The sequence below is a fragment of the Oncorhynchus clarkii genome, chromosome 2, assembly GCF_045791955.1.
Source record: "Oncorhynchus clarkii lewisi isolate Uvic-CL-2024 chromosome 2, UVic_Ocla_1.0, whole genome shotgun sequence".
Classification (NCBI taxonomy): Eukaryota; Metazoa; Chordata; class Actinopteri; order Salmoniformes; family Salmonidae; genus Oncorhynchus; species Oncorhynchus clarkii.
In genome coordinates this window covers 47,018,791-47,042,191 of record NC_092148.1, presented here as the reverse complement: position 1 = coordinate 47,042,191, position 23,401 = coordinate 47,018,791, and the positions used below count along the sequence as shown (strand labels likewise).

Below are 23,401 nucleotides of genomic sequence, written 5' to 3'. Positions count from 1 at the left end.
ATATGAATGAGTGATGGTACAGAGCAGCATAGGCAGATACAGTAGATTGTATCGAGTACAGTATATACATATGAGATGAGTATGTAAACAAAGTGGCATAGTTAAAGTGGCTAGTGATACATGTATTACATAAGGATACAGTCGATGATATAGAGTACAGTATATACGTATGCCTATGAGATGAATAATGTAGGGTAAGTAACATTATATAAGGTAGCATTGTTTAAAGTGGCTAGTGATATATTTACATAATTTCCCATCAATCCCATTATTAAAGTGGCTGGAGTTGAGTCAGTGTCAGTGTGTTGGCAGCAGCCACTCAATGTTAGTGGTGGCTGTTTAACAGTCTGATAGCCTTGAGATAGAAGCTGTTTTTCAGTCTCTCGGTCCCAGCTTTGATGCACCTGTACTGACCTCGCCTTCTGGATGATAGCGGGGTGAACAGGCAGTGGCTCGGGTGGTTGATGTCCTTGATGATCTTTATGGCCTTCCTGTGACATCGGGTGGTGTAGGTGTCCTGGAGGGCAGGTAGTTTGCCCCCGGTGATGCGTTGTGCAGACCTCACTACCCTCTGGAGAGCCTTACGGTTGAGGGCGGAGCAGTTGCCGTACCAGGCGGTGATACAGCCCGCCAGGATGCTCTCGATTGTGCATCTGTAGAAGTTTGTGAGTGCTTTTGGTGACAAGCCGAATTTCTTCAGCCTCCTGAGGTTGAAGAGGCGCTGCTGCGCCTTCTTCACAATGCTGTCTGTGTGAGTGGACCAATTCAGTTTGTCTGTGATGTGTATGCCGAGGAACTTAAAACTTGCTACCCTCTCCACTACTGTTCCATCAATGTGGATAGGGGGGTGTTCCCTCTGCTGTTTCCTGAAGTCCACAATCATCTCCTTAGTTTTGTTGACGTTGAGTGTGAGGTTATTTTCCTGACACCACACTCCGTGGGCCCTCACCTCCTCCCTGTAGGCCGTCTCGTCGTTGTTGGTAATCAAGCCTACCACTGTTGTGTCGTCCGCAAACTTGATGATTGAGTTGGAGGCGTGCGTGGCCACGCAGTCGTGGGTGAACAGGGAGTACAGGAGAGGGCTCAGAACGCACCCTTGTGGGGCCCCAGTGTTGAGGATCAGCGGGGAGGAGATGTTGTTGCCTACCCTCACCACCTGGGGGCGGCCCGTCAGGAAGTCCAGTACCCAGTTGCACAGGGCGGGGTCGAGACCCAGGGTCTCGAGCTTGATGACGAGCTTGGAGGGTACTATGGTGTTGAATGCCGAGCTGTAGTCAATGAACAGCATTCTCACATAGGTATTCCTCTTGTCCAGATGGGTTAGGGCAGTGTGCAGTGTGGTTGAGATTGCATCGTCTGTGGACCTATTTGGGCGGTAAGCAAATTGGAGTGGGTCTAGGGTGTCAGGTAGGGTGGAGGTGATATGGTCCTTGACTAGTCTCTCAAAGCACTTCATGATGACGGAAGTGAGTGCTACGGGGCGGTAGTCGTTTAGCTCAGTTACCTTAGCTTTCTTGGGAACAGGAACAATGGTGGCCCTCTTGAAGCATGTGGGAACAGCAGACTGGTATAGGGATTGATTGAATATGTCCGTAAACACACCGGCCAGCTGGTCTGCGCATGCTCTGAGGGCGCGGCTGGGGATGCCGTCTGGGCCTGCAGCCTTGCGAGGGTTAACACGTTTAAATGTCTTACTCACCTCGGCTGCAGTGAAGGAGAGACCGCAATACAGATGCAAATACAAATACAGACGTCTTTGCCAATAGAGTACTACAGTATGAGTCATAATACCCATTAAACCTAGTGCTCAAACAAGGAAATGGTTCCAATAGTTTTTCCACCATTCATTTTTTCCCATAGGGTATTTTAGAAACACTTCAAATGAGGTCTGTGTTTTGTGTAGGATTACACTGGAATGACGTTTTGATAACCATGTAAATCACTCTTAATAATATATTCACCAATATTTACCCCCGAAATGAAATGCTAATTTGGCTATCATAAAGAACTAACAATGCTGTGATGAAACTTCCGAATCGAGGCAAAGGTAAGAATCTCTGGATTAACTATCTAATGTTAGATAAATGTAGTAATGAATAAAATGGCTGCATTTCTTTAAGTGGACAATTTTGTGAACGGTCTTGTGCAAGTTAGCATAGATGTCAGAAAGCGATGACGCTCAGGAGTTTACAGGGAGTTTGTAGTCTTGCATGATGTCTACGTTGATGCTAATTAGCATTTTCTAATCTGAGCATAAATAGAGCCAAATATATTGATAAATCACCTTGTCCGAGAGATTTACACAGCCGTTATTTTAAGTGTTTCTAAAATTCCCTAAGGGAAAAATGAATGGTGAAAAAACGATTGGAGCCATTTCCCTCTTTGACCGCTAGGTTTTATGGTTATGACACCTCCATTGCGGTGCTCTATGGTCTAGGCTAGTCGGTCATCACTGCCACAAAGTCATAAACCCTGCCTATTTCTACAATTTATTTTCTTATAGATGCACTATGCAGAAATCACTCACTCATAACGGAAGGCAAATTTTTTAAAAACAACACTTTTAAAAATCTTAGTGTATGATGTTGGATCGTTGTTCAGAGATGACAGTAATTAGTCTTAATTTCTTAATGTATGCAGATAAAACCTCATGGCTGAACCCAGATTGACATTTCAGAGCCTTAAGGTTCTATCTGCGATTGCACCCCCCTAAATTATTATTTTTTTTTACAAATGTCTCAGGAGTTTGATACTCTGCACTTTAGGTACCTTTAAGACCTTAATAGGTTATTAAAGAGAAATTCACTACAAATCAGTTCTGAGATTTTCCCAAGGTCATTTCATAGGCTACACACACACACACACACACTTTCTAATGTGAAACAATATACTTATTATTGAGGAATTGTGGATATAACATGGTTACCTGACCAAACACGAATTTGCATATTTACACAAGTCCATTGACAATTTTTTCTATGTATAGAAAATGATAAATGAGAATCACATGGTGTGACATGATATCCTGTGACTTCCTCATTCATGTATTCCTCTGCTGACTTGGGCTTATTCAATCCAAGCAGGAAATAATGCTCACATAAGCAACTCTGAGGAACAGGGCATTGTGCTGCGCTATACACTTGGTTAACCAGAAAAAAACAGAAGGCTAGAGTACAGTAGGAACAAAGATAACATTAGCTGTATGCACACAACTACTGCAGTAGAAGTCACAGCATCAGCAAACTAAAAAAACAGCACAAAAAGAAAGTTAGTCTCAGCTATGTGGTCATTGGCCATGTGAGGCCGGGCTTTGTATAATGGACAATCTGATCTGTTTGGAGCTTCTGAAAACACACACTAATTCAAATAATATATTCTAAAAGGCTTTATTTCACCAGAGTTCTGAGAAAAGTTGTCCTTGAGGTGACAGTGGCTGTAAAAATTAATTTAAGTTAAAGATAAACAAGGCAAGGTTCCCGTAAAAAGATTTACAGTGAAGAACTTGGACTATAAACCCACAAGTCATTGTTGGGAAATAATTTACCCTCAGCTTTTGTAAGACATTTTACCTACCAAGGTCTTGTTTAGACTTGACCTGAAGTGAGTAAAGGGAAAGTTGGAGGAAAGGTATTTCTCCACCTGAATAGTCAGCTAGCTTGGGCTGCTCCGTCAACAACCTCAGGGGGTTTCTGTATGTGCATAACCCTAAACCTAATGTGATGTTGGCAGATGAGTTGCAAAGATAGACCAACATCAACAAAACTACTCCTACAGTAAGTCTAGTTTTAGCAATTCAACTTAAAAGCAAAGGACATTGAGGCTAAAGAGGAGCTTATAAAAGGAATGTGACTAAAAACATAAGCAACAGTGAAAGTGTGAGGGCTTCAAACCAAGGATCAGTTCCCTACTAGTGTCTCAGAGTAGGGTGTGTGAGCCTGAGGGCAATATAATAGCTTTATACACATCCTCTAATAGGTTAAAAGGCCCAGTGCAGTCAAAAACGTGATTTTACTTTGTTTTATATACACAGGAGTGTACAAAACATTAGGAATATGAGACTCAAATCTATGATCCCTTATTGATGTCACCTGTTGAGCTGTCAGTTGTAGTAGAGATGTTCTGTTGAGGAGGCAAGAAAGAGGTTTCGATGTGGACAAGTGGAATATTTTCACAAGGAGTCGTTTAATTGGTTTTCAGAGGAGAAATGGAAGAAGAGGTTGAAGAGTGAGGGAGGCAGAGCTTGAGTCTTTATCTGTTGAGGATGCCAGAAAAGAGGGAGGTGTGTCGAAGAAGATTGGTGTCAAGTGCAAACAGAGTGAGGGGTACGCCAGACCGAGTTCTGGAGGTGAAATGGAAGTGAAGTGAGTGAAGTGAGGTGGAAGGTGTGGTGAAAAGCTCGGAGTCCGATCCTGGCATCGATGGACATGTTAAAGGAGAATCTCGTACAGTAGGAGCGACATTTTTGGAGAAAGTGGATCCATTTGTGGTTTCAGGGTGGGTGGGCAAGGAGTTGGGTGCTGTTGAATCAGTGAAGGTAACCTGTAGTGGTCTTGTGATATGTTTTTTTTTTCTGCCCAGATGGAGCAGGCGCTGTGTCACGCAACTTTGGTCAACATCCGTTTCTTGTTTTGCGCTTAGGAATAGGACACTACTGAAAGGAATGATTGATTTCTGGTGTAATGTTAATTGTGGAGGTGGGGCAATTGAATTTGAAGATTGGCGTTCGTGACGCCTGCCGTTTGATGCAATGCAGACCCGGTGGTGAAGTAAGAGTCACAGTCAGTCGTTTTGAGTTAGTGTCTTTTAACAATAAAGTCATGTTAGAATATATCAGTTTCTGTTAGAGCTTTTCTGCTGAATCCACAGCAGTGTCTCAGGTGCAACATTTATGGACAGGTTACAGTAGTGTGTAGGAGGGAGATTCCAAGATGTGGGAAGTGTTCAGGACGGCATAAGACAGAGGATTATGTCGTTTCGATGGATAAAGTTGTGTGTGCCAACTGTACGGGGTGTCCATTTTGCTGGGAATCAGAAGTGTCCGGTGCGAAAGAGGCAGGTTGAAGTGGCCAGAGTAGTGCAGAAGTTGTCGTATGCTGAGGCAGTGAAGAAAGTAGAGGAGGATGGGTCAAGGGTGAGGGATCCTGAGAGGATCCCTGTGGGTAGTAGATCTGTGCCAGCACAGAGGGATAGGCCAACGAGTGATATATACTTCACTAACGTTGGCTTCTTAGCGTTCATAGCAATGGTTATCAACTGTACTGCAGAAATCACTGAAAATAGATGTTGGCAGCTGCAGAGAAGTACATTTGACTTCAGAAGATTTACAAGGTGTGTTGAGTGGTGGTGTCCCATCCTCCCAGGCCATTGGCATGGTGCAGGAGCAGATAAAGTCAAAGTAGTGGAATGGGGTAGTGTTTTTGTTTTCACACAAATGTTTTTGTATCAAAGTATAATGGATTTATATTATATTCCAGTTGGGGGCAGTAATGCAACATATTGGATGCCAACCGCTATTAAACATTGATGTCACCCATTAAATCCACTCCAATCAGAGTAGATGAATGGGAGGAAACAGGTTAAAAACATATTTTTAAGCCTTGAGAAATGGATTGTGTATGTGTGCCATTCAGAGGGTAAACGGGTAAGACAAGATTTAAGTGCATTTGAACGAGATAAGGTAGTAGGGGCCAGGCACACTGGTGTCAGGAACTGAAACGCTGCTGGGTTTTTCCACACACAACAGTTTCCTGTGTTAATCAAGAATGGTCCACCACCCAAAGGACATCCAGCCAACGTGGCACAAATGTGGGAAGCATCGGAGTCAACATGGACCAGCATCCCTATGGAACGCTTTCGACACCTTGTAGAGTCCATGCCCCGAAGATTTGAGAATGTGTTGAGGACAAAAGTGGGTGCAACTCAATATTTGGAAGGCGTTCCTAATGTTTTGTACACTCAGGGCACATTTTCACAGAGGTTGGAATAATACTGTGAAAATGCCTTTTTAAATGTAAGAGCTGTTTGAAAACTTTGATGGAGCTTTTGGACTGCCTGGAGACATCACCATGTGCTAAATTAGTTAGACCAATAAGAGTTCCAAACATCTCTGCCAATAACAGCTACTCAGACCACTTTCAGACTGTCCCAGCAAAAGTATTGCTTGAGAAATTGTTTTAAATTAAAAATGGTCAAAAGCAATCACAGCAAGGTACTTAATTGTTACCTAGAAATTATTTGATGAGTATAATTGAACCTTTAAGACAGAACACGTGGGCCAATGCTTTACCACAGGAACTCCGGAATACAGTAGCATTTTATTAGTATTGCACATGGAGGGGGCATATAAATAACGGGTAATTTGACGACTTTTTAAAATTTTCTTCAAACAACTTCCCATAATTTACGGCAGTTCAAAAAAAAAAAAAACTCTGGTGTCTGAGCTGCCAACGAGAATTAAACGTCCCCATTAGGTATCATCTGTTGTGTAGGCATTACCGCAATTGAGTTTAAGAAAAAAAAAAAACATGCTAATCCAAAATAGAGAAATGTATGTTAGAAGTGGGATCGATTAATAGTGCTGTCATAACAAAATGATAATTTATTTGACAGCAGCATTGAGTGTTGGAAATAGTAGCCTTATATGTAAAAGTATAACGTTGATTCATTTATATCTGCCTTAACCAATGATCTGTCTCTCCCCTTAAAGTGACAATACAACGATGGAAGAAACGTGTGTGTATTGGCCTATGGCTTACATAAACAGATATAGAAGAAACTTCTCTCTGTATATTGTATGCTCTAAAATAAAATGCATCCCAGCACGTTAGAAGAAGCATTTGAATTGCACTATAGAAGGGTTAGCTCACGTCAAACGATGCGCACGCTTCAAATGGGGCTTGTGGAGAATCGTAGGTGGCTCGTTTCATCTTGTTCTTGATACCATGTCTTGAGGTATTTTGACGTTACGTATATGCAAGATAGCTAACCAACAACTAACAATGGATTTGAGTGCTCATCGTGCAAATGTATTCGTTTTCAATAAACATTGAAGACAAAATAAAGTTTACATGTCAACAATCTAAGCCAACCCCATCTGTTTTGCACCATAGCTGCGCACGCGTCATTTTGTTGCTAAACAATCAGTCTTTAGCATCCTCCCAGGTGGATGGTTTACATCCCAAAATCTCATACATTTGAGTCTTGCTTGTTTCTCTTGATTACTACAATTATGATTTGGGCATCTTTAATCTTAACAGGTGTTGTTTGACCCAAGCGTCTCGAGGTCCATGTTCTTAGACTAATTGATAAGCACTGAAAAATAGACTTAGTCATATGTATATAGCCTAAACATGGCGTTAATCTGAGCCATTAAATCATGATCAACTGTTTGCCCAAGGTCCAGGAAGTTTCACTCAATCAGAATGACCAACCCAATTGTATTACTAGCTAGTCTACTGAATTAAAGACCCACTACCTTTCATTCTGGGAAAGTAACAACCTGTAACAACTCTGTTCCACAAAGAATACAGGTAAATGATCATTTTAATGGATGCGGTTCCTCATGCAAAGTGAAAACTACAATGCATGTTGGGAAGATTTGATTGCCCTTTTGATGTAGGAGTATTTCCCTGAAACAGTTTCATTGCCCCCCCAAATCCGATGCCATTCATCCAAATTAATCACAATCTGCAGTAACTGTTATATAAAGACAGCTTCCATTGAAATTAACGTGCTTTCCATGTGGACCAGCAGTACTTTTAACAGTTACTGACGTGGTTTAAATGTTTTACATTATTTTTCACACATCAACCTTGGTTCTTATTTTCTTGACTTTTATTTTGGAGGGTTGATGTCATGTCCACAGTGATTGAACCGATCATGTATAATAATAAAAAAAAAAGTTTGATTCAAAATGTAGAAATTTAAACATCTCAAGATCCTCCCAAATTATACAGGCTGAATGTGGATCCACATGTGTCTTCGACTCAATTCAAAATGGACCCCCAGCCACAATAGCAACAACGCCAAGCCTTTTGAAAGACTAGGTGGATGTTCTGTGTTATTATTGCTTACTTATACCCAATCCTTTATCTTGATTCTTAAGAAGTGCATGGGGAGTAGGGTGCTGGTGTTTGATTTGGAATTGGGCATTTAATTCAACTAGATCCCCTTGAAAGCCCCAGAAACTCTGCCTCATGTGTCATGTGTGTGATGGGCACTCTGTTGTGAATTATTAACAATGCTAATGTGTAAAAAATCTCCTATTGTTAATATAAGGATGTTGCACTGAGAACAATGATTTCTCCCGTTCTGAAGTGGAAACTAATGGAATCATTAACATTGCATACGCAAGTTGGACACCCAGCCCTCACACACATCCATACCATCACAAAAGAGCTAAAGTTTGTTTTCACCATTTAGAAAATATATGTGGAAGGTTAAATGAAAATATACAATTATTAATACAACAGTTAGAATGAAGCGCTATAGGTTTAGGATGATTTTAAAAAACGAATCAAATTTCCCTTTGCAGCGCACTCTCTGGTTATTCTCTTGGTTTATAGGCGAGAGGTAAAGTGTATAAAAAAAGGCCGCCTCCTCTTCTTTCTTTCCATTGGCTGGCGGACTCCATCACGCAATTGCTTTTGCCTCTGGCAAGAATGCCTCCCAGTACTTTATCAGCTAAAAAGAGGGAGAAGTACAAGAACATTGTCACCCATGTTCCCAAAACAATTCAGATATTCTTACCATTGGAAACTGCCTTCTTATACCAAACAACTCATGCGTTATGTAATGACCCAGTCTTTATTTAGCAGGGTCCATATTCAAAACATGTGCTTAAATAGGATAAAATACCCCTGTCCATATGAAAGGGCTAAATGTATCCAAGATCAGCACTCATGTTCTGAGACACTTTATGAATACAGGCCCAGGTTTACTCCATTGAGCAGAAACTATTACCTGTTGCTGCGACTGTAGCAGAGACTCCAGGTATTTGATGATCTGTTTCTTGAAATCGCGGGCCTTCTCTTTCTGTTAGAAAAAATGACAACACAAGCAATACATTGTTTTTCTATTCTCTCCATCTTATCCAGCACCTAACCCCCCCCCCCCCCCCAAATTAAAATATTTTACCTCAAACCTGAGCACCTCCTTGCGAACTGTAGCTGACACTCTGTCAAAGTCTCTCTCATACTGAGTCACCTTGGCCTCCCACTAGGAAAGAGAGGAGTTGAGAAAGGAGGCACATTTGGTATGTAAGCAAAGCACATTTATTTCCCTTTAGGTTACCATTTGGTTTGTATGCCAATGTGTACAGTTGGAGTCAAATCCAGTACACAGTGGATCCTTGGGATCAATGTTAAGAAACACGCTAGTGGTGGGAAATGGGTGAAAGGCACAATCTGCGAGTTTAATTTCTGGTAAAAAGTGATGCCATCACTTTTTGGAGGACTGAAAGTAAGAGGAACAGGTGCATTTCATTGGCATTAGTCAAACAGTGACTTTCGTGTCACGTGATTTGTGTATGTACTTGGTCTGTTTGCAACAGGGGACAGAACTTCCTGACCGTGTGTTTAAGACATTAAGACATTAGGGCACGATTCAGAAAATGCTTAGCGACGAAAAATCCAATTAATTTTTTTTTTTTATTCGAAAAGTCTATATGTATTCCCTCCCTTTTCAATTTGTTTTCTTCCATTTAGTGCCTAATGAACACAACCCGGAGAGACCGAAGGTAATGGGTAGTACAGGGGTCGGGCAGCGCGCTACCTCAGTGATGTCATCCTTGGCCTGCTGCAGCTTGTCAGGTTTGTTGGCCCACAGCAGCTTGGCCTCTGTCTCCCTCTTTTTCTGCAGCATGTTCTGAGCATCCTGCCAGCGCTGCCACGTCTTCATCCGCTGGTCAAAGGAGGCCTGAGGACAGAAACGCACACCATTTAATGGTCTCATCTTAGGGTGACAGTTATTATGGTGTGTTGCCTATAGCTGCATCGGAAAATGTTACTCTTATTAGGGCTGTGGCAGTCACTTACATTTTGTCAGCCAAGTTATTGTCATGCAAAAAGACTGACGGTTTCACAGTAATTGACCATTAATTAACAAGCACGTTTAGCTTCACCAGGCCTCCACGCCTTTGGAACATCTACATTTAAAAAAGTTATATACACGATCAAAAAAAAAAGACATTTATTTTAGTCAGGTCTAAAGAAACACAAAGAGAATGCATTTCAGAAGAACAGAATGAGTTAGCCTACTGCATGTTATCTGGCTATGCTCCATGTCATAGGTCTGTTAATAAATGCTTAAAGTCCAGTGCCATTATTGTATACGGAACAAAAATATAAAAACGCAACATGCAACAATTTCAAAGATTTTGCTGAGTTACAGTTCATAAAGGAAATCAGTCAATTTAAATAACTTCAATAGACCCTAATCTATGGATTTCCCATAACTGGGCACTGGGGAGCCAGGCCCAGCCAATCAGACAGCAGGAGCGGTAGAGATACTCTCAGTGATTGATCGGCTATGAAAAGCCAACTGACATTTACTCCTGAGGTGCTGACTTGCTGCACCCTCGACAACTACTGTGATTGTTATTATTTGACCATGCTGGTCATTTATGAACATTTGAAGATTTTGGCCATATTCTGTTGTAATCTCCACCCAGCACAGCCAGAAGAGGACTGGCCACCCCTCATAGCCTGGTTCCTTTCTAGGTTTCTTCCTAGGTTTTGGGCCTTTCTAGGGAGTTTTTCCTAGCCACCGTGCTTCTACACCTGCATTGCTTGCTGTTTGGGGTTTTAGGCTGGGTTTCTGTACAGCACTTTGAGATATCAGCTGATGTAAGAAAGGCTTTATAAATTTGATCAGAATTAGTTTTTCCCCCACAAAAGGGAATTAGACAGAAATACTCCTCAGCTAGATTTAGAGGTATTTGGCAACTTTAGTTGTGAATGATACGAACCTTAATGTCTTTAGAAATCAAAACATATGGGCTGCCTGATGCAACTAAAGGCTATTGATGATTTGAGAAAGTTAGAAAAAAAAGCAGCTTGTGCTCCGTTCCTCACCTCAGCTGTTCTCTCATCAAGTGATCATATTTTTCACCCATCAGACTATTCTCAATTTAATCTTTACTAATGTCATTTGTTTGTTCGGCTTTGAAACATCCACAATGACCATGTTTTATAGCGTTTCAACCTGCTGTATAACCTCATTGAGGTAAGTTTTGAAATCATGTTTTGATGATAAGTGTTTGATGTCATTTTCGATTGCATTTATGTCAGAGTGGTTAGAGGGACAATAGAGCAAAGAGTACCAGGTCATTAGGACCTGATGGTCATTAGCAAGTTGGGTACTACCAACATGTCCAGAGTGCATAAAGAGGAGATTACCGTGACTCCACAGTCACATGGAATTTTACTGCGGTCATGTCACGACTACCGGTGTCGTGGTAATACGGTCACCGCAACAGCCTTAGTCATAATCAAATCGCTTCCTCCGTCCTTTTTTCCTCAATACCTCACTCTGAAAGTGCCCTTACCGCCGACCTCTTCCTCCAATGTGCTTTGAGAAAGGGGAAAGAACTGGAGGAAAAAAGGACGAGGAAACAAGGATTTAACAGCTTTTAACATTTTCAGACACTGTGTTATGCTATTGACTCTCTGTAGGTACCCGGACAGATCCCAGCAGGCGGATGTAGTCGGCGAGCAGCTCGGCGAAGCAGAACGAGTCGCTGGCTGCCTGCTCTTGGTGCAGCTGCTCCATCTTGTCCTCCACCTCGGCCAGCTGGGAGAGGGCTCTGGACAGGGCCGTGTTGTCCTCCGAGCTGCCCAGCATCGCCACGCTCTTGGCAAAGCCACCCGTGTTTACCGACAACTCTGGGGGAAGTAGAGCGGGGGAGTTAAGCATGTGCCGCTTAAAGCCCATTGTGTGTGTGTGTAGTTTGGTGGGAAAAAGGGACAGCAAGAAGACATATTTCCATTCCACACACACACACACACACACACACACACAATAGGTGGCCATGCACTGCTTATAGCCTTTTGTGTCTGTCTGAGTCTGTCCGATAAAACACTTGTATTCCATTGTACCGTACCTTTCCTGTGTCCAACCAGAGAGTCCACCATGATGTGGAGCTTCCTCAGCTGCTGGTCCTCAGCCTCCACTTCCTGCAGTTTCTCCTCGAACCACTGGTAACACAGCATGACACAGGCAACCGCACATTAGAGCCGCAACGGTTGTATCTATTGTGCAAGATAGTGGGTGCATTCGTTTTAGTGACGCTGGGTCCATTCGCCTGGGTGGGTGTAGATTTCACTTTAAAATAAGCACACTCATCCAGTCAAACGGAGACTGTGTGTCACAGTGGTCAGTGGAGGGAGACTCACCACGTCCGACTCATTCATTTTGATGGTCATCTTGCTGAGGGAGTCTGTAGCCCTGTTGATCATCTTCAGGAAGCCGGCGCCACTCAGAGCCTGGGTGTTGTGAGCCCTGGGCATCTACAACACACACACACACCTTAAGAGAGTCACATCAGGGTCGCATTCATTAGTGCACAACGTAGCAAAACGTCAGGTCTCTTGTGGTCAATTGAAATGGCTACAAATTCACATATGGAAAAATCCTAATTGGAAATGGACGGCGCTCTGAAATTCTTGAATCAGACCCCGACCCTGATGCACACATGGATGACAAGTCTGAACAATATTTATCACTTAGCGTGTGAAAATGTAACAGAAAGCCTGTCAAGCATTTTAAGAGAAAATGAGACAGCAGGGTCCTGAGACATTAAATGGGTCATGAGCGGGCAAGCACATGTGTGTGTGGATAGACAGACAGTATCTTTGTGTGAGGGTGGTGCACGCACACACGCCGAGCTTACATCGTCTCTCTCCAAGAATTCTCTGACATCAGGGTCTTGTAGCAGTGATGGGTGGAACACCACTCTCTGCAGATACCTTTTGGGATGACAAAACCGAACAAATTAAACATTTTACTACAGTTACATTGGGGTCATTTAGTCCGAACTTCTAATTGACCTCCCAACTTTTTGCATACCACCTTCACAACCAAGTCCCTATGCAACGGCTCATTAAAAAGTTCTCATCTACAAGTTATACTATCACTGTTCCAAGTCTACTGCTACCCATCACCGTTTTGCCAATACAAGAAACCTCAAGATGAAAGCCCATTCGCTACCTCTCCAGAGCCGCCCTCCTCCTCTCCACAAACTCAGCCGACGAGTTGTCCTCTTTTCCCACTTTGACTTTAGTCATGCCTGTCCGAAACATGACAAATCAATTAGGCTAAAACACACATACACTGGTCAAAACCAGGACAAACACATCAATAGGTCAAAGACCCACGGACCAAAATTGATCCTTTGACAATGGAAAACGGTGGAAAATGCATGGCCCCCATTGATAAACTATGAATGATTTGCTGCCTAAAGCGACATTAACTCAAGGTATCCAATTATGCGTATACTATAGATTACCCATAATGCTCTTCTCAGGCGGCGGGGGCACAATGTAGCCGTTCAGTGTGTGTTTATCTGAGAGCTTCTCGTAAAGGCCTAAGAAGTCACTGAAACGCCGGCGCACTGTGAACGTCTTACTGCGGAACATGGGTAGCGTGGTCTGAAAGAGAGAGGAGCGGAGATGCAAAGTGTTAGCTAAGGGGTAAAGAAGACACTGAACTGGAAAAGGCTAAATGTTTAGAAAATGTTTCATTGATATTACCTGTGTGGAGACTTTGTAGGCCATGTAAGCGTTCATGCCATCCCCTGTAGAATGAAAGACAATTATTAACTGGACAATTATACTAAGGGGTAAAACCAACATCAATTTTAAACTTCTTGGTTTGACCCCTTTTATTGTTGTTACTTTTATTTGGAAAAAATAGGACCTTCACGTATTACATTGATATGGGTACGCCCCTCACTCTCACTTCAGAGAAAGGAAGGAGAGGAACCAGGAAAAGAGAAGCAGCAGGCATTGAGAGAATGAGGAAGCCGTTTATTTTTACGACAACATTGATGCAAGGTTCATCATAATAGGTGTCATTTTCACAGAAGGAAGAAAACGTTGAAATATAGTGAAACTCACCAACTTTCTCTGGATTGGTTATTGAGATATTCAGCTCAAATTTATCCTCAACCTCCTCTTCCAACTGCATATGGTAGAGACAAAATGGTCATTCAAATCAGTCAATGGCCATTATCTGAAATGTTTTCACAACAAGTTCACATACAAAATAGTGATGTTGTATTGTTGGAGCCAGACAATTTAGAAGAACTATACTGAACACATTGTGTTGGTTCCATGTTTCATGAGCTGAAATTATAGATCCCAGACATTCAGGGACAAATTTGTTAGTGAGCATTTCTCCTTTGCCAAGATAATGCATCCACCCGACAGGTGTGGCATATCAAGAAGCTGATTAAACAGCATGATCATTACACAGGTGCCGCTTTGTCACAACAATGCCACAGATGTCAACTTTGCACAGCCATTAGAAGAGTGGGACAACATTCCACAATCAACAGCCTGATCAACTATATGCGAAGGAGATGTCACGCTTTATGAGGCAAATGGTGGTCACACCAGATACCGTCTGAGCCACAACCCTACTTTACATTTTTTTTATCCTGTTACCAACAGATGCATATCTGTATTCCCAGTCATATGAAATCCATAGTTTAGGGCCTAAGTAAATGTATTGCAAATGACTGATTTCCTTATAACTGGTACTGTACACACATCTAAATACATTTTCCTTGATTACTTTCTAATCCTACCACCCTTCCCAAATTGGAGAAAACTAGTGAACAACTATTAAGTTTCTACTTCCATCTTTAAAAGAAAAAAAACAATATATATATATATATATAAAAAGAAGAAGCTGGAAGAAGAAGCTTAAGAGTTGTTGTTCACTAGTTTTCTCCAATGTGGGGAGGGGTGGTATATATATATATATACAGTGCCTTGCGAAAGTATTCGGCCCCCTTGAACTTTGCGACCTTTTGCCACATTTCAGGCTTCAAACATAAAGATATAAAACTGTATTTTTTTGTGAAGAATCAACAACAAGTGAACAACAATCATGAAGTGGTACGACATTTATTGGATATTTCAAACTTTTTTAACAAATCAAAAACTGAAAAATTGGGCGTGCAAAATTATTCAGCCCCTTTACTTTCAGTGCAGCAAACTCTCTCCAGAAGTTCAGTGAGGATCTCTGAATGATCCAATGTTGACCTAAATGACTAATGATGATAAATACAATCCACCTGTGTGTAATCAAGTCTCCGTATAAATGCACCTGCACTGTGATAGTCTCAGAGGTCCGTTAAAAGCGCAGAAAGCATCATGAAGAACAAGGAACACACCAGGCAGGTCCGAGATACTGTTGTGAAGAAGTTTAAAGCCGGATTTGGATACAAAAATATTTCCCAAGCTTTAAACATCCCAAGGAGCACTGTGCAAGCGATAATATTGAAATGGAAGGAGTATCAGACCACTGCAAATCTACCAAGACCTGGCTGTCCCTCTAAACTTTCAGCTCATACAAGGAGAAGACTGATCAGAGATGCAGCCAAGAGGCCCATGATCACTCTGGATGAACTGCAGAGATCTACAGCTGAGGTGGGAGACTCTGTCCATAGGACAACAATCAGTCGTATATTGCACAAATCTGGCCTTTATGGAAGAGTGGCAAGAAGAAAGCCATTTCTTAAAGATATCCATAAAAAGTGTTGTTTAAAGTTTGCCACAAGCCACCTGGGAGACACACCAAACATGTGGAAGAAGGTGCTCTGGTCAGATGAAACCAAAATCGAACTTTTTGGCACCAGTGCAAAACGTTATGTTTGGCGTAAAAGCAACACAGCTCATCACCCTGAACACACCATCCCCACTGTCAAACATGGCGGTGGCAGCATCATGGTTTGGGCCTGCTTTTCTTCAGCAGGGACAGGGAAGATGGTTAAAATTGATGGGAAGATGGATGGAGCCAAATACAGGACCATTCTGGAAGAAAACCTGATGGAGTCTGCAAAAGACCTGAGACTGGGACGGAGATTTGTCTTCCAACAAGACAATGATCCAAAACATAAAGCAAAATCTACAATGGAATGGTTCAAAAATAAACATATCCAGGTGTTAGAATGGCCAAGTCAAAGTTCAGACCTGAATCCAATCGAGAATCTGTGGAAAGAACTGAAAACTGCTGTTCACAAATGCTCTCCATCCAACCTCACTGAGCTCGAGCTGTTTTGCAAGGAGGAATGGGAAAACATTTCAGTCTCTCGATGTGCAAAACTGATAGAGACATACCCTAAGCGACTTACAGCTGTAATCGCAGCAAAAGGTGGCGCTACAAAGTATTAACTTAAGGGGGCTGAATAATTTTGTACGCCCAATTTTTCAGTTTTTGATTTGTTAAAAAAGTTTGAAATATCCAATAAATGTTGTTCCACTTCATGATTGTGTCCCACTTGTTGTTGATTCTTCACAAAAAAATAGTTTTATATCTTTATGTTTGAAGCCTGAAATGTGGCAAAAGCTCGCAAAGTTCAAGGGGGCCGAATACTTTCGCAAGGCACTGTGTATGTGTATGTGTATATATATATATATATATATATATATATACACACACACACATATACATACACATACACATTCTATGGGCACAGTCTATTTTACAATAGTTATATTTTGTTTGTTTTTACTCATGTCCGTCCTCTAACCTCAACCTCTCCAATCTATTTCTTTCACAAAAGTTCTGAACCTATATACGTTTTACAGACACGGTATGTTTTACATTAGTTAGCTTGTTATTAGTTCCACCCTTCAGCTCCATTTAACCCCTCCCAGCTATCTCTTAACACCATCCATATTGGATTTCTATTTGCCTTGTATTTTTCCAACTGTGTTGTTTCACAAACATTCTGAACCTTACTAAATTTCTACAGATTGTAAATTATTAAAGTATATTATTGATTGATTGACTTTTCAGATCACCCAGTAGTGCTATCTGAAGAGTTAGCGCCAGGTAAATGTTGCAATTCTTCAGCCATTCCTCGACCGGTGACCAAAAACAAGCTACATATGGACAGTACTAAAACAGATGATCTAATGATTCTGTCTCTTCACAGCAAAATCTGCAGAGCTGGGAAGGTTATATCCCCATATATATGGATAGAACCTTCCCACACACATAAAGAATTTAAATAGAAAAATTCCCCATTCAGTTTCACACTCGCCTACCTTGCGACCCCACTGAGAATCACTGCGCTAGCTCACACGACCTGTGCTGATTGACAGTGATGGTCCAATCAGAGGACTGAGTGTGCGGTTCACTAGCACGGTTTTTTTTGCAAGTGGGATGCTGCGGCTACTGTCTTGATGCATGTAGAGTAATCCACGGAGACTCAAGTCTGAAGTAAGTTCATATCATGTCGAGTATCAAGTCAAATTTGTGACTCGAGTTCACACCTCTTCCAAATACACACTTGACTGAGTCAATTGACATAACCAAGGTGGTGGAAGAAAAGCATGTACAGGTGTATTTTGAATGACCTGTAAATTGTACAACATGAATACCCATGTTGGGATGCTCTGTGGGAGTGAACACATGTGAATGAGCAGTTAAAACCCCTTACGGTCAATGTATACGCACCCCCGGAAATCGAATTAACAATACAAAAGTCGGTTTAGTTGCAGTTCTGTACCGTACTGTAATGTACTGTACCTCCTCCAGGGTCTTGGGTTGCGGTTTGGAAGCACTTGCTGAGACTGAGGGAGCAGGGGCAGACGCAGAGGGCTTGGCTGCCTCTTTCTTTTTTCTGTCATTCCTAGGGCTGTCCAGAGACAGCTCTACGGTGGCTTCTGAAAGAGGGGAGCAGAAAAAAAAGAGAGAGCGATGAGGGTAGTAAGACTAAAAGTTCATGGTATTGGAGAGTCACGCTTTTTCAAATTTAAGTTAATTGGAGTCAATTCCCACATATCCAATTTACCCCAAACCTGTTTATTTTCTTTGCATCAGTACTCCTCTACCTGTCGAACATGCTGGTTGCCACAAACTCACTCAAAGGTCTGATTACAATAGAGCCACTGTCTCTGTCAGGGAATAGTGACAACAGCACTCTTCTTCCAGACTAAATCATATTGTCAATATTTTCTGAGTCCGTGGTAGAAAAGCCAATGGGAGAATCAATTGAAGATTTTGACAGATATTTCACTCCAGTCTTTTGGTCAGGTGAGTGTGTGTGAGTCCACGTGAGAGGGGCCACATTCCTCATGATCAACACCAGGAAGGTACTACTCTGTCTGTTTATTTATGTGAGTGAGGGGTCAGCAAAGGACACTCCTGTTCCAGCTTTCCTCTTCCTAACGGCACAACGCTGAGACAGCAGTTTCCTTATCAGCCCCAATGGCTTGCAAACACACACAGTTTTTGCTCATTTCACTGCTTGTTTCAAGCCCTTAGCAAATATCATTTGAAATGTATGATTAATAATCTGTAAATTCTTACCTGCAAATATATCAGGTTCCTCCTCATCGGAGTGGACTCCGTTGGTCTTGGAGTTGACGGAAACAGTACTGACTGCACTAGGGAGAGTAGTGATAGCCTCCTCAGTGAATATATCAGTGGGGTGCTCATTGTAGTTGTCACTCAGAGGACCGCAGACATTGCTAGCTTTGGCCACTGGTGCAAGTGCTTCTTTGAAGAAATCATTCTGGGGTTTCTTCGAGGCCTCACCCAGTGGTTCGCTGAAGAGGTCCTCATCAGGTTCGTCAAAGATGCTAGTTTGTTGTTGCTTGGCGGTGTTACTTTGTCGTGGTTCAGCGAAAAGTTCGCTAGGCTCATCGTCAAAGAGGTCGCTCGGTGGCTCCTGGGGCATCGCAGCAACCGGTGTTTTGCCTTCACTGAGTGGAGTGTCGTTGATAATGTCAGCCAATGGGTCGATGTCAGGTTTGGGAGGCTCCTTTAAGTCGTCACTTGCTGGTTCCATAAGGAGATTCATCATTGGAGCACTAGATGCCTCGCTTGCTGGTTCCATAAGGAGGTTCATCATTGGAGCACTAGATCCCTCGCTTGCTGGTTCCATAAGGAGGTCCACCATTGGCGCACTAGATGCCTCGCTTGCTGGTTCACTAAGGATGTCCACCATTGGAGCACTAGATCCCTCGCTTGCTGGTTCCATAAGGAGGTCCACCATTGGCGCACTAGATGCCTCGCTTGCTGGTTCACTAAGGAGGTCCATCACTGGAGGACTAGATGCTTCACTCAGTGGTTTGGTTGAACTTGCGATGTCACTTGCAGACAGCGAAGGGTCCATCTTTATCTCCAATGGGTTATCCTGGAGATGAAGAAAGAACAGCATTTCTCAAATCATGCAAATAAGCAAGGTTGCAGCAGCAACAACAGCAAAGACACTCACGTCTCTGTCACGTTTTACAATTGATTTAACATCCATGTGAATTCCACTCAAACTACATTATAAGAGTCAAAGATATTTAAAACAAATACAAATAACTATTCCACATCAAAATGAGTCTAACTGCACAGGAGAAATAGAGAACTTACCAGGAATAACACAAAACGTCTGTCAGGTCTACACAGATAAATACATGTCTACCACAACTTCTAAGAGGAGGAATTAATTGTTTTTCAGGAATCAAAGATTGCGCTCAGAAGCCTGATTGAAGAATTAAAACTTGGGTTCTATGGAAAAGTTCCTGGTAGTGAGCATGTGGCCACATCTGAGACTCACATGACTGGAGGCTGAGCTTTAGCCTCCCTTCCTGTACTTTTACAGCAATATGAGGTTCACTTGACATGTGCAAACTCCAGGGTGTGACCTATACTCAAACTTGCCTTGCCCTCCTACACCCTGAGTGAGTAATTTAGCTGACAAAGCTGTTGGGTTCACCGACAGTGTTTTTTTTAGAAAAGTTTGCACAAGAATCTAAAACAGTGGAGCTATGGAGTAGGTAGGGACAGTTCACTCCAAAATCAAAGCTTTTCAAATGTTTTCAGGAAAGTACTCCACTGTCAGGATAAATCCACATCATGGGTTGTGTAGATCATGGGTTGTCTTACGAGCGAGCGGGGGGAGGTCACAGCACTTAGAATGCAGCTATAAAGTATGTAGGCACGTGCTCATCTAACATCTTATTCTAAAAAAAACATGGGCATTACTAAGGAGTTGATTCCCCTTTGCTGCTATAGCAGCCTCCACTCTTCTGTGGATATTGGAACATTGCTGCGGGGATTTGCATCCATTCAGCAACAAGAGCATTAGTGAAGTTGGCCACTAATGTTGGGCGATTAGGCCTGGCTCGCAGTCGGCATTCCAATTCACCCCAAAGGTGTTCGATGGGGTGGAGGTCTGTGCATGCCAGTCAAGTTCTTCCACACCGATCTCGACAAACCCTTTCTGTATGGACCTCGCTTTGTAAACAGGGGCATTGTCATGCTGAAACAAGAAAGGGCAGTCCCCAAACTGCTGCCAAAGTTAGAAACACAGAATCGTCATTATATGCTGTAGAGTTAAGATTTCCAGTCACAGGAAATATTAACACTACAGCATACAATGATGATTCTGTGTTTCTAACTTTGTGACAACAGTTTGGGGAAGGCCCTTTCCCATGAAAAACATCCCCAGACCATTATTCCTCCACCACCAAACTTTACAGTTGGCACTATGCATTGGCGCAGGTAGCATTCACCTGGCATCCACCAAACCCATATTCATCCGTTGGATTCCTCACTCCAGAGAACACGTTTCCACTGCTCCAAGCGTTACACCAATCCAGCCGCCGTTTGGCTGTGCGGCTTCTCGGCCATAGAAACCCATTTCACGAAGCTGCTGACAAACCGTTCTTGTGCTGACACACGCTCAATATAAATAACTAATACATACTAGGCAAGTCAGTTAAGAACATATTCTTATTTACAATGATGGTCTACCGAGGAACAGTGGGTTAAACTGCCTTGTTCAGGGGTAGAACGACATATTTTTACCTTGTCAGCTCGGGGATTCGATCCAGCAACCTTACGGTTACAGGCCCAACACTCTAACCACTAGGGTACCTGCTGCCCCAGTGTGTCTGCACATACTTGGCCAAATCCTTTATAAATTCTTACACTGAAGTAGTTTGGGGAGAAAAGCTCTTACAGCATCTTACATAACCAAGCTTCACATGCTAGGTATTTTCTCTTAATCAAAAAGCAACAGGACCTACAAACTTCCGCTTTCTCTATTCACCCAGCAGGTCAGACGACGGGCACCAACCACATCAGGAATTCTCTTCAGGTATTCAACCTAAACATCTGTCGTCACCACTGAGATGACTCCTTTGAAGGGTGCTCTACTCCAAAGTTCAAAACACAAAATGTATATTGTCCGGATTCTTTGAGGCCCACTGTAATCTTCCTCTGTTCCACAGAAACACAATTAATCAAAAACAAGACTCCTGGTCACTGACAGACTACACTTTTCCTAACGCATACTTCACAACTTCCAACCACTCAAACCGGTCTCTCACATACACATCTTTAACGCATCCCAACAAGAAGTGATTCATCATCATTCATACACGCATACTCCACTCCAATTTTAGACTATTCCCTTTTTGTTCCAGATTTCGATACTACTGTTGCCCATTCCGAACATTCGTATTCGCCAACTTTGCACGACGCGCTGCTTGATTCGATCTCAGCATCCACTTCCGCTACCTTCAAATTCCGAGTGTTTTTTTGAGCAGCGATAGTTTTAATAGGACATGCAGCCTCATCTCTCGTGCAATTGATTTCAACGTGATAATTGATTGTTTTGTCAATGTTGCGTTTCTGTTTAGGTGACCCCCATAACAAAGCGCAAATGGTTAAGGACTTGTCAAAAAAAAAATTTAAGTGTCCCATCGGGTTATCATCATTAGGTCTTGTCAACCGGACGCAGCTACAGCGTCATTTTCAACTTAAGTTTTAGGAATATAAAATTGAACTTTCAATATTATTTATTGTGGTATTGTACTCAGGTAAACACTGCTGAATGAGTCCAAAAACGTGCTGTGATTTATTTATTTAGATGATATACCAGAAAATCCACCAAAAGGGTTTACCCCACCTAACTAGTGATCAATGTACAGTATCTTCTTCCCCGGGGACTTTTGTAAGAGCCACAAAGCTTGCGTTTATTGCGGTACGGTTTTGCAAACATAAGGAACGCATCTTTCATATCAGCGAGAAATAACGTTGAACTAAAAGTTTAAATGACTACACACCTTTTATAAAGTTAGGGCTAGTGTTCCCACAACGCCATATCTCAATGTTACAGCGCGTGTTTAGGGAAGACCGCTAACTAGCACAAGTGGTCCTCTATCTAGCATGCTCCGAACGCCTAACCTGTGTGGAAGGCCGCCAGAAACGTGTTGTGACTGAAAAATACTTCTGGCTGCAACTGTAATAGCAGGTTTAAATAGTGTACAGTGAGTGTATATTTAGTATTTGTGAAATTATTTTGATGTGATTTGAAAGTAAAGGGCTTTATGTTTCTAGAACCGTATCGTAATTGAACATCGGTTCACGTTTATATGGAGTATTTGGCTGTTTTGGTTGCCAGAGCCAGTCTACCTCTGAAAATAACATGTATTTGGACCTGAAGGAGTAAGTTAACGGTAGGACACGCCATACTCTGGCGTAACGTTAGCTACTCCGGAGACGAGAGTTAGCCAGTTAATGCATATCCGGCTAGTTAGCCAACTAATAGCTTCGTGTCAATGAACCCAATGGATTTCACAGGCCCTTGTTAGCAATGTTTGGCAGCTACAGTAGCTAGCTACTTGGATAACAACCCGGGGAGTGCCGAGTTTTCTAGACAAAATATTTACGTTAGTAAGAAATCAACAACAGACACTCACTGTGCCAAGAAAAATGTCTTCTCCGTCATCACTGTCTTGGTCTCCAACTTCGTCAGGCTCCGGTTCCAGGTCCTCGGGAAAGGGTGGGGGACTACGCTCTGAACTGGTCGCCATCTTCATTCAACGCAAACAGACAGACAGCATCATATAAAACTTTTGAGACTGAGGGGAGGCAGAAAAAAATAACACCACCTACCGGCTCAAACAATGGTGTGCAAGTGCAGCCTACAATTCGGGGCATTCCTGCATCTGCAGGAACGCCTCCCTCACCGAGTTTCCAATTGGTTCCTTCATGAACATCCCCCATCGATTATCCCATTGGTTTCTGCATGGACGCCCCCACCACCAGCACCCCTTGGGTTCCTGCAAGAGTATTCTTCAAATGTCATTGCTATGCTATTAATGTAGCATTTAATTAAAATGTCAATGTATTCAAATAAGCACTTTTATTTTGAAGGCCAACC

General features: G+C 42.4%; 1 protein-coding gene across 2 annotated transcripts; it reads right to left on the bottom strand.

The window, feature by feature from the left end:
• Positions 1-7,524: 7,524 nt before the first annotated feature.
• On the bottom strand, positions 7,525-23,169 carry LOC139368512 (sorting nexin 1a). 2 transcript variants are annotated; one of them, XM_071107514.1, is made up of 15 exons: positions 22,938-23,169; positions 18,544-19,372; positions 17,761-17,897; positions 14,115-14,178; positions 13,749-13,792; positions 13,505-13,646; positions 13,207-13,285; positions 12,890-12,965; positions 12,393-12,506; positions 12,101-12,194; positions 11,677-11,882; positions 9,772-9,915; positions 9,136-9,216; positions 8,962-9,033; positions 7,525-8,682 (listed from the first exon to the last, which is right to left on the bottom strand). In XM_071107514.1, the coding sequence occupies exons 1-15, from the start codon at positions 23,055-23,057 to the stop codon at positions 8,632-8,634; spliced, it is 2,253 nt and encodes a 750-aa protein (XP_070963615.1). In that variant the 5' UTR covers positions 23,058-23,169; the 3' UTR covers positions 7,525-8,631. The 2 variants fall into 2 exon arrangements, with proteins under 2 accessions (XP_070963615.1, XP_070963606.1); XM_071107505.1 differs by having other exon boundaries at positions 17,746-17,897; positions 22,938-23,158.
• Positions 23,170-23,401: the final 232 nt, after the last annotated feature.